This window comes from Penaeus monodon, chromosome 16 (assembly GCF_015228065.2).
Source record: "Penaeus monodon isolate SGIC_2016 chromosome 16, NSTDA_Pmon_1, whole genome shotgun sequence".
NCBI lineage: Eukaryota > Metazoa > Arthropoda > Malacostraca > Decapoda > Penaeidae > Penaeus > Penaeus monodon.
This window is the reverse complement of record NC_051401.1, coordinates 40,422,467-40,434,966: the sequence shown is the minus strand read 5'-3', so window position 1 is coordinate 40,434,966 and position 12,500 is coordinate 40,422,467. Positions and strand designations below refer to the sequence as shown.

Here is a 12,500-nt window from a genome sequence, read left to right as displayed (position 1 = left end):
ATTATATAAAAATATTCCATTCATCACCTCAGCTATCGATAACTTTGCTAGCATCTTGTTTCTGGTTGGCCTAAAACAAACTCTGCAATGTGTTCTTCATCGCTTTTCCTAAAAGAATCTACTTCAGAAACAAATATTTAGATATATGTCAAGCAAGATTTTTAGATATCAACTTGCAGCAGAAGTTCTCACCAAGATATGCTTTGCAATGAAATTCTAACTAGGAAGTTGCATAAAAAGAGTTTCACCAAAGATATCTTTCTAGACGGAGGAAATACAAAGCAAGACCTTGCAACTGTAAGGTCTTGAGAAGCATAGTTTATTATCTAGGACATATAAGAAAAACAGAGGATTATTTGATACATACTTGAAAGAAAGTGAAATATTATTTCTTTTACCAAATATATGGCTTTTTTCAGCTATTAGACATTGGGAAGAACTATACAATCTATGAATATATATATATGTACTAGAGCATTATATATCAACTTGGAAAGAAGTAGAAATAACATTAAATAAGCATTTACTTCCACATTATATAAATAAAACTGGAGTTCCAAACGAAAAGAAATAAAATAGTGAACTTAACTGATAAATACTGAACCTGTTTGAGTTATGAATACTTAGTTAAATACTGTCATTCACAGTATGTACAATATCACTAGATACTCATTAGGTAGTTGGATTTCTATGAGAAAAAAAATAGAAGGTACATGGAAATACAAAAATACAAGGTACTGAAAGTTAAGTTACAGAAGAAAATTTGCAATTTTAAATTCCTTTTTGATATCGCATAATTAGCACCATAAATAATGTAAAGAAAATGAAAGGGAGAATACATAGTTGAATTAATGTCAACCACAGTAAACTTAAAACATATTTCATTACAGTGATAGCACTATATGTATCGACAACAATGAGAGCTTCCATACTTGCGTCAGGAATCCATTCACTTCCAATGCATAGATAAAGACTAGATATTAGGGTATTTGGGCATTATCATCGACCAAAATTCCGTAACATCAGGTATAAACATTAGACTCCATTAAATCTCTATATATTGAGAAACCTAAGAATTCTTCTATACATATACATATTGGACATTGCAAAAATGTGTAATCACAGTTTTTAGAATGCCTTATACTATTAATTAAAAACCTTTATAGTAATGATTATTGCCCTCTGAAAATAAAATTGATAAACCATGAAGTATAATGATGTAAACATCAAAATATATTTCTATTTAAAATCTCATTTCTATGCAAAGAAAAATATAAGATATATATTGGATAGCCATACTCATTCAAACTTTATACTCGGCACTATAGGATATACACTTCTCACAATTTTCCTTTTACTGTAAATTTTAGCATTCAAGAAGATAAAGCATCTATTTGGACTTTCTCTTTCTATTATCAACATGAATCAATGTACCACTAATTATGTGCAGTTATGGAGGGGAGGTCATTTATATGACTACAAGAAGTTGCTAACATGATTATGAGAACTATCTAGGACTATTTCTCTTTGTAGTGCAGTTAGATGACATAATTTCAATATCAAAAAATAATTTTGATGGTGGACAAATTTGAGAGCAAATAATTTCATTAATTTTGATTTTTGAAAAAGATATATACGGCCGTACACCAATATTTCAGCCATGATAAACTGTGGTAAACATTTCAAACAGAATCTAAAATTACAACAGCACACATGAAAGATGGTTCTTGAGATAATGATGCTCAAAAAATAGCTTTAAACACACTTTCCACTGCTGTTCTCTCATTACACAAACAAATAAACATATATGTAAATACATGTACATATACATATACATATACATATACATATACATATACATATACATATACATATACATATACATATATACATATACATATATATATACATATACATATACATAAACATATACATATATATATACATATACATATATATATATATATATATATATATATATATATATATATATGATATAAAATTCAACAACAGGCATTCCATCCCTCAATGACAGTTTCCTACAATACAGCATACCAATGATAGAATAATGATTTAATCATATCTTCCTTGTAATTTCAGTAGTTATACAGCTTGCTCTTCCACCTTCATTAAATAACATTATATAATAAGTGATAAGAATCATAAGCTAATCTTGAAGCCTTTACAATTTTCTTATAATCCTCTTTACACTTTGATATGAAGAAAATAAAAGAATAACAAGGTAAAATTCCAATCAGATGTTATTTAACTTCAACAACAGACTTTTCCCACATGAATAAAGGGCATTTATTTTCTCTCTCTCAATGAAGTAAGTCTTGCAGCCAGCTGCTGTTAATATCTTCCTTTCAGTAAATATGACATAGTAATAATCATCTGAAATAGTAATAATCATTTTTTTTAAATTGCATGCCATTATTAATTAATTTCCTAACACAATATAATCTATATAGTTTATTGCTCTAAGGATGTCTCTGGATTCTTTGGAGTTTGTGGTGTTGCTGGTTCATCCTCTTCTTCAATCACCGACACACTCCTTTGTGCTAGTTTCTGCCGCAGGTTTTCCACCACCTGTAAAAGTCGTTGTTTATGATTAGCAAATAAAAGGAAGAATATTGTACACATGTTTTTGTTTGTGTGCACTTAAGTGTGTCTTCATGCTTGTGCTGGTGTCTAATTATGTTGTTGTGCATATGTAAACTAGTTTCAAAAACTATCTTTATATCAGTGTGATGTAGTCTGTAATGGTGACAATGTTACTTGACTTGTGAGCTAACAACAGATAGTAATCAAATGATCAAATAACATTATGTACGATTCTAGATTCTACTATTTTAATGATACTTTTAGGAGCTAGTGCACAAGTCAAGATCAAAGTATACGTGTACATATAATCTTCTGTCTTTGAATACTGAATGTACTTAATGATAAAGAAAAATATGGTTACATATACAAGTATGTACATGTGCACATGTCTAAACACACTGTTGGGGACACAGAAGCTGTTATGTAAAATAATGAGCAGGTATACATCACTACTCAGTTAGCAGATATACCTTGGTGAATAATATAAGCTAAAACACATTCTTGTTATTCTACAAACTTATGAATATACATAAATACCAATGCCCCAGCATGCACTGCCTTTGCCTTTTGCCAACATGCACACCCCAAACTTTCATAAAGGGGCACCTTCACCAATTCCTTCCGTTCAAAGAATAGGTACTTTGCAGTGAGAATTATATACAGGTATAAAGATAAAAGTATCAAAACATCATGTATGTCATGATATTTTGTCATGTCATAACTTAGAAAGAGTTAGACATAAAGACAAGGCAAAAGGTTCATGAGAAAAAAGCAAAAATGTGGAGAAAAGGTGTGGAAGCTGAAAATTTATGCTTTGGAAGCTTTGCTGAAAATACAGATAGTTCAGAGGAAAATAGTGGGATTAAAAAGGCCTTAGTAAAGCATAACATCCTAAGACATTCCTACTCAGCTTATGTATAAAATACGAAAATATTTTATTTTTGAGATAATATGAGAATCACCAAAAACTGACCTATATCAAACAACTAATCCACCAACATCTAGTATATCTGACTATATCCACAGACCTATATATATAAATATATAGACATATATATATATATATATATATGCATTTTAATGATAATCAGACATATTCAAAATCACTAGTTTATATATGATATATATAATATAAGACATATATATATATATATATATATGGCATTTTAATGAACTGCAGGACATATTCAGATCACTGTTATATACTGATATGACCACTTAACATATCATCTCATGATTCTGATGCAGGAAATATACACAAGTTCCCTAATCTACTGTCATATCCTCTAATATAAATATCACACGAGGGTACATGTTCTCACCATATTTTCTACAAGAAAATTATACAAGACTAACAAAGCTAATGGAACAATGCTTATACATGTAAAAGGAAAGGACCCTACCTAGTATAAAGGGAAATGGGTAACTTAGCAACTAAAAAATATTTTCTGTTTTGTCATAAATGCCCTAATAAAAATACTGTACTATAACTTACAATATAAAAATACACTCTATCAGGTCTAAAACAGAGACTGTTACTCCCTAATATATTATGCCAATAGAGTGCAGTAAAAAAAAGGTTACCGTCTCCACTGGAATATATTAAAAGGCTATTTAATGATATAAAGCACTGACTTAGATGTGAAAACTTATTCTGAGGAGTGTTTACCATGCTTCAAGTTCAAATTTACAGGACCTGTAGAAAAATCTGAGAATGTTCAGAGAGGAAGAAACCAGAAAGAAAAGGAAAAACCATACCTATAAATGACATTGTTTTAATCTTTACACAAACATGTATTAGGTGTATGTATTTACATATTACTTTTGTGTAAAACAGAAAAAGGGAAGAGGTGGGTTAGGGGTAGGGGAGGGGAGGAAGAAACAGAAGAGGTAGTGGGAGAGGGGGAGAGAGAGGGGGAGAGAGAGGGAGAGGGAGAGGGGGAGAGAGAGGGGAGAGGGAGAGGGAGAGGGAGAGGGAGAGGGAGAGGGAGAGGGAGAGGGAGAGGGAGAGGGAGAGGGAGAGGGAGAGAGAGGTAGAGAGAGAGAGAGAGAGAGAGAGAGAGAGAGAGGGAGAGAGAGAGGGAGAGAGGGAGAGGGAGAGGGAGAGGGAGAGAGGGAGAGGGAGAGGGAGAGGGAGAGGGAGAGGGAGAGGGAGAGGGGAGGGGAGGGAGGGAGGGAGGGGGAGGGGGAGAGAGGAGAGGAAGAGGGAGGGAGGGAGGGAGGGAGGGAGGAGGGAGGGAGGGAGGGAGAGAGAGAGAGAGGAGAGAGAGAGAGAGAGAGGAGAGAGAGAGAGAGAGAGAGAGAGAGAGAGGAGAGACAGAGAGACAGAGAGACAGAGAGACAGAGAGACAGAGAGACAGAGAGACAGAGAGACAGAGAGGAGGGAGAGAGGGAGAGGGAGAGGAAGAGGGAGAGGAAGAGGGAGAGGAAGAGGGAGAGGGAGAGGGAGAGGGAGAGGGAGAGGGAGGGGGAGGGGGAGAGGGAGAGGGAGAGGGAGAGGGAGAGAGAGAGAGAGAGAGAGAGAGAGAGAGAGAGAGAGAGAGAGAGAGAGAGAGAGAGAGAGAGAGAGAGAGAGAGGGACAGAAATAAGATGTAGTGCAAATAGTAACACAAAAACACACACTAATTTACAGGTACATCCAAATTCGATATGACACAACCATCATAGGTATGGTCCAAGGAAAAAAAAAAAAAAAAAAAAAAAAGCACCCCATAAACCATGACCCCATTCTTGATACTCGTCTAGCTCTACCTGGGATCTATGCCTCCCGCTCTTCCTCTTGGATGCCAAACTGCAGAGCTTTTTGAGTTCTTAGATGCTGTATCAGACCCTGGGGGAAGGGAGGGGGAGAAGGAAACCTAGAGTATAAGGGGGACAAACAAAAACAACTCCATACTGGTCGGAGAGTGAGTACCACCAGGGTTTCTGTAAAAATCTCTTATCTATCCAAATACGGCAGAATAAAAACAAAACGCATAAGCTTTTATCAATACATCTAAGCTCCTTTAATTCTTTTTTAAACTTAAAGAGTTATTCTTAAGATATCAAAATAAAAAATTTCTTTTTTAACATTAAAGAGTTATTCTTAAGATATCAAAATAAAAAATAAAAAAATTTAAAATCTCCGAAGCAGCTTTTTCAAACTCTTATCCATTAGACAGAAATCTAGCTTATCCTTGTAAATGTAAAGCTCTCTCTTTTTACATCTCCATTAATTTTTTTCTTCTCTTTGATTCCCTTACTCTGTTTAATCTATAATGAAAATAAAATAAAACAGACAAAGGCACTCTTACTTTTCTCTGGGTGTTACTTAGAGTGAATATATTCAGGTCTTTATAAATCATAAACATAACTATACAAATAGCATTACTCGATTGTTATATCATATATAAAGAAATGTATCAGAGCCATCCAAATATAATGAAGGAGGCAATGACTAAGAATACATCTCTAGATAAAGCCGCATCATAATTGACTAAAGAACAAGATTTTCGATATCAGAAGAATAGTCTTTCACAGAAAAAAAAATAAATAAATAAAATAAATAAATAAATAAAAAAAATAAAAAAAAATGACATTTGGATAAACAAGAGAAAGCAACCAAGGTATTATAAAGGGAAACCAAATGGCTAGTAATTCAACTACTTTGTTATTGTCACCTCAGAAAGAAAATGATGGAGATGAAGAGTCGTAGATTAATCTGCTGAGTAACTGTGAAAAGAAAACAACCAAAAAAAAAACACAAAAAATACAATTCAGCAGATTAAGTAAATGGAGGATTATTGATTCCTTTTCATAGGAATGTCATTATTTAGTTGAATGATAGTCAAATATGAACGTTAATGATATCTTAACTCAATCATCTGGTGTCATAAGCTCCATTCAACTGCAAAATTAAGGGGGGGAAATATTACTAAGGAAACACGACTGTTTGAAGATGACAAAGAACTGATCTTAAATTTAACAATCATTACAAATTATTAAATCTAGAAGGACAATTAATGATACCAGGAAACAAATAACTTGGTATGCAAAAGATGTCCAAACCTTATTACAATAAAACCTTACTATAGAATAAAAATCCTTTAACACATTTAAGAATTTGGAAGTCTGAAAAGTGAAACATTAATAAAAGACAGACACATAAGAAAGTTCATGCTAAAAATCATAGGCTCTCTAAAATAGCACAAAAGCATTTTCGAGAAATCGTTTAAATGGAACTCTCAATGTAAACTCAAGTACAGTAGTAAGTATTCAGCTATTCACTCAAACAAGTAGCCATTCAATCAGCTAATTCTAACTCTGCCCATCACGCACATACATATATACATACATACAATATATACATGAAAGCATATAGCGCATGTATGCAAGCTCACACACATACAAACACATGCATGAACATACATACGCATACACACAGAAAGCTTCATGCTATGTACTACTGTTCTGAGGGTGACTAAGCCTTTCACTTCTCACTAGTGTATTTCTAATACTCTTAATCTGTCCCTAAAACATAATACTATTTATCTGAATTCTCTACCTTGGACCATTGACTTTTGTAGATTTTTATCCACCTAGAATCTGTTCTGACTAAAAACAATATCAACTTTACTTTTAATCCATTTTATCTACTTATTTCTTGCTTGCATGAGCCACTAGATTCAATTTTCCTTTCATTAACTTTCCCCTAAAGCATCCTTCCTTAACATTTTGTTATCTAAAGTTACACTACAGAAAAATAAATTACAATTATTAAAAACAATACCCATAATTCAGTCTTTTTTTTTTGCTACACATTAATCAGTTTACTTAATACTATAAAGACCAAAATACACATATAAAGGTAATGCCAAAATCAAGACAAGCTCCATTAATGGATGCAACTATAACTGAGACCATTCATTTTCATACATACCTCATCAGTAGCTACAAGTATTCTGCCATCAACCTTCGGAGTAAGCTTGCACGCCATGTCTTCCAGCTCGTGGACACTCTCCTGGCGGGAAAGACTGCCTCTTGATCGCCTACCGGAGCTGTAAAGGCCACATTTGTTAATTTCACACTTTTAGGGCAAAAAATCTTATCCTCTATGTCTTGCTTATCTTTTTAGGAAACCTGAAACTCTTTATTTAGGATTCCTCTTATATGGCTATGCTTTGCCTAATTTTTCCGAAAATTTGATAGGTTCTGTTAGTACAATTTCAATCTTTGATGGTTAAGTTTTGCCTAATCTTTGGAAGTCTGATAAATTCTTTTAGTAGGAGTCCTATCTTATATGACAAGAGTTTACAAAGATCAGCAAAATATGAGAAATGTTGGAAGGTAATTTCAAACGGTAAATCAAACAAAATAAACCAGTAACTTGCATTGAAAGAGATACTCTCCCTACCAGCATCATCAAGAGAGAAAGCCAATACCTAAAAAGCAAAATTCAAAAACAAAAGCTCATGGAACACCTCAATAATTGCAGTAAAAAAAAAAAAAAAAAAAAAAAAAAAAAAAAAAAAAAAAAAAAATATATATATATATATATTATATATATATATATATATATATATATATATATATATATATATATATATATTATATATATATTATATATTACTGTGTATATATTTATTTATATATATATATATATATATATATATATATATATATATATATATATATATATGTGTGTGTGTGTGTGTGTATGTTTATGTATATATATATATTTATATACATGTACATAGTTATTTTTCTATCTTTCTATATATATACTGTATATCTGTTACAATATAAATATACAATGCCATTCCTCCAACAAGCACTGGCAAAAGAGGAATATGAGGGAGTCATAAGGGAACTCACACAGAGGGAACAGAGCCTGAGGAGGCAGTGGACAGAGCAGAATCTGTGGACATTGACCGACCAATGGAAGAGCGTGATGAGGGTCTGGCGGCCGCGGGGAGCTCATCATCGTGTCGGATGAGACTATGTCTGTGAGGATGGTGTAGCAGGTGATGTCATTTATTTGTGTGAATACTTTTAACTTTGGGGTCAGTTTGTAATAGGATGAAGAATGTTGGTATTAGGATTAGCTGCACAAAATCACAAGAACACTTTCACTGACCAAAAATGTAAATAAATACAAAAAAAAAAAGGACATATTTATCACACTATGAATATCAATCAGTTTTAGTCTACCACAGCAACAGAACACTCGTAAAACACTCCAATGAAGATTTTTTTAAATCTCCATTTGGTTCCTCATTTAACTTTTCTTTCAATGCAAAAAAAAATCAAAACTTTTAGGTAAATCATTTATATTCACAGTTATTTCATTCTGACATAGGTAAATACATGTTAGTAAAGAAAATAAATAAATAAATAATAACAATAATTACAAACACAACACATTCTTTCAAATTTTACCTTCTAGACAATAGGACAAGAGACTGTCTATGCGTAGAGTTGCGTCGTGATTTGCCTAGTCGAGTTTTAATGGCAGTGAAGTGGTTCTGGACAGCTGTCGATAACATGGGACACTGCTCTTCATCTTGCTGTAAGATATGGCAAGTGGAAAAGCTTCTTTTTTAGCTTCTTATCATGTGCATATATATATAATTTAAAGAAGTTTTTAAATAATTTAGTGACTATCAAAAGTATATGGTACTGTTTTCATATACAGTGCAGTAAGTCACAATGGTAAGAAACTTACATTGCTTTATCATCATCATCATCATCAAAATGATCAATATAGTGATCATAATAATGATAATGATGAAGATGATGATGATGATAAGAATGAAAATAATGATAATAATTCCAGTAATTGATTCAATAATAACAACAGTAACAGTTGCCTTGTTGAATGCATCAATAACAATACCTAACACCAAATACTAACCACAATGGGACATTCTGTTAGCATTTGATATCCATCTCGTCCCTGGTACATATAAGCCTTCACAACCAGTCGGTAATTAGCTGCAGGGTCCAAATATTCATCTCCAACCTTGACAACATCACGGATGATCCTCGACCCTGGCGCAGCATTAGGGTCGAAAGCAAACTGAATGCCAGCGACTTGGGGGAAACGACCCTCCAGCTTCGGATATTGCGAGACTCCATTTTCAAGAGCTGCTAGCAGTTTTTCTCCTGTTGAAACAAGTTGTGGATTAATATAGAAGTCAGAATTACATGCAATACATACAAATTACTATGAGCTTGTGGTAATTACTGAAGTTGTCAGTTGTATTTCTCCTGTCAGTAAATAAAATACCAGCTCTGATAGGAACTATAATTATGTAATGTGCATATAGCTGTTAAATCTTGGAAAGTTTGTTTTATTTTGACAGGTATTAAAGACACACAATGCTACGAATACTATAAATGTAAAATCTAAATCAGCTTGAAAATTTGGTTGAAGTTCTCCTAAGCAGTAAATAATTTCAGTAAAAGAAAAATCTGAGAACTTACCTGTGATTTCTATAACTAAAAGCGGATCTAACATGGGTAAAACCGTCATCAAATCACGCATCTTGAACTCCCCTGCTGAATGGATCCTGTCAGACCTTAGGGTGCCAGAGTTGAGAATTGCCACATCAGCATTGGTAGCTGCCATCATTATATCACAAACAAAGTTGCCAAGATTTGTTTCCGATGTGCGGATCGAGGAGAACCTTCCATCCAGGTCAACACTGAACGTGCCGAGAGGTTCCTCCATCTTCTCACCCACCACAGCTAAGAAAAGAAATTTGGATATATTAGCAAATCTTACTCACCAACTTAATTTCAGAAAGCAAATTACCTGAGCGATGAATATAGAAATCTTTGAAAACAATGAAATAAATAAAAATTACCCTATAATACGAAACTGTTAAAATAACTGAAATATATCAAGCAACTTTTTTTTCACTCTGGAGGAAAGTCTTAATCTGAAATCTACCTTCAAACTCTGATAATGCTTCCTTAAGTTCAGAATCAGGTTCAAAACTCGAGTTAACTTCAACCTTCTGAATATCCACTCCGACGCAGGATCCTTCTTCATTTAGCGTAACAACTGAGAATTCCCTGAAGTCCGTGCCACTTTTCAGAATGATTTTATCATTAATCTGGAAGAGCAAAAAATTGTACACGTTTCTCTATGTCACGTACATCACCATAGTGCTGTTACTTCTTCTGCTATCATATGAATAAAATAGTCATGAAACAAATACATATAAAACTGACTCACCTTCTGAATCTCATACACATGGTCATGACCACCAAGAATAAGATCAATTTCATCAACATTTTCCGCTAGTCTGATATCATTGGGTGTCCTCATGTGCGTTAATGCAATAACATAGTCACAGCCCTGTGGAAAGCAGATCAGAGAGGAAATTTAAGACTCATATGCCAAAATATTAATGCACAAATATCAAGCTACAATCAATAGACTATATCCTGAAATAATAACTCAGTCCAATAATGAATATAACAGTAAATACCAAATAAAAAAATATATTAATTACCTGGTTCTTGAGCATATTGGCAAGTTCTCTACCCTTGTCCACGTAGTCTGTGAAGGTCACTTGCTCAGCATTAATAGTAGCTAGAGTCTCCAACCATTCCTGCTCGACTAAGCCAATCTAAAAGTAGAGAAATAATGAGGTGAAATATGTAGGAATTCCAACACAGACAATTTTAATAATAATAATCTATAACTGGCAAATGTCATACACTATTTCCAGATTTAACCACCAGTTTATAATAAAAATTATATGTATACATTCAATTTTCTAAAACCAATATATATATCCTATAAAAACCTACCATGTTTGAAATCCTAAGAAAAAAATAAATAAAAAATAAAAAACTAATAATAAATAAATAAACAAACAAACAAATAAACAAATAAAATACATAAACAAATTAATAAATAAATATATACATAAAAAAATAATAAATAAATGCATAAAATTCACTCACCAGCCCAATCTTCCAGCCGTGCCACTCCATAACGTGCGAGACAATGCCGTCGGCCAGAGGTTTGCCCGTCTCATTGTCATCCACGTTGCTCATCAGCCAGGGGAAGTTTGTGCGACTGGCAACATCAATCAGACGCTCCAATCCAAAATCTGCAATAAGGTTTTGATTTTTTTTTTTTTTTTTTTTAATCATAGTAAAAAGATAAAAAAAAATTACAATTTTCTTTTTTTTTCTTTTTTCTTTTTTTTTTTTCTTTTTTTTTTTAATCAATGACATAGTAAAAAATAATAATAATAATAACAAGTTAATAAAGGTCTGAGTTTCATATGCAGATGACACTTAAAAATCCCACACTTATTCAAGGAGGAAAACCATAAAACTTCCTTTCCAGAACCTTGCACTGCAATCTTCAAACACCTTCACACCACCCCATACCAACTGCAAGGGTAATTAAGACACAAAAAAAGAAAAGAATGCCAAAAGACGTTTCCTCAAAAGGCCCAAACAACTTACCGAAGTCGTGGTTCCCAAAGACGGCACAATGGATCCCAAAGTGGTTCATAACAGGGACCATTTGCTCCCCTTGTGTGAAAGAACTCACTGGAAGGAATTAAACAGAGTATCATTACCGTTATAACGTAATTAATGACGTGAGAATAACAAGGCACAGACAAGTAACATTTTTTTTTGTTGAGTATTCAAGTTGACAAAAGTGTTATTATTCTTTTTTCTTCTATATTTATCTATTTTTTATTTAGGCAAAATGCATTTCAGAGGCCAATGCCAATTACATAATAAATGAAAAATTGATGATGTTAATTATCTTTTATACAATAATTGTTATTCACACATTTTGCATATGTTTATCCATCATAAACCAAAAGAAATAAATATGATGATAATTACATTTCCAAAAAACAATAATAAAGATAATCTT

At 32.9% G+C, this 12,500-nt stretch overlaps 1 protein-coding gene across 6 annotated transcripts in view; it reads right to left on the bottom strand.

Annotated features, from left to right (window-relative positions):
- Positions 1–2,003: 2,003 nt before the first annotated feature.
- LOC119582804 (mannosylglucosyl-3-phosphoglycerate phosphatase-like) overlaps positions 2,004–12,500 on the bottom strand; it is a 60,509-nt gene continuing 50,012 nt past the window's right edge. For 3 of the 6 annotated variants that reach the window (XM_037931251.1, XM_037931249.1, XM_037931250.1), the window contains 11 exons: positions 12,077–12,163; positions 11,564–11,712; positions 11,107–11,223; positions 10,827–10,949; positions 10,539–10,704; positions 10,070–10,333; positions 9,498–9,748; positions 9,023–9,150; positions 8,459–8,587; positions 7,524–7,641; positions 2,004–2,589 (listed from right to left, as the gene is read on the bottom strand). In XM_037931251.1, the coding sequence (XP_037787179.1) occupies positions 2,473–2,589; positions 7,524–7,641; positions 8,459–8,587; positions 9,023–9,150; positions 9,498–9,748; positions 10,070–10,333; positions 10,539–10,704; positions 10,827–10,949; positions 11,107–11,223; positions 11,564–11,712; positions 12,077–12,163 (1,649 nt within the window). In that variant the 3' untranslated portion in view covers positions 2,004–2,472. Of the gene's footprint in view, positions 2,590–5,356; positions 5,436–7,523; positions 7,642–8,458; positions 8,588–9,022; positions 9,151–9,497; positions 9,749–10,069; positions 10,334–10,538; positions 10,705–10,826; positions 10,950–11,106; positions 11,224–11,563; positions 11,713–12,076; positions 12,164–12,500 lie in introns of all 6 variants that reach the window. The other 3 variants (XM_037931252.1, XM_037931254.1, XM_037931253.1) reach the window with 3 other exon arrangements.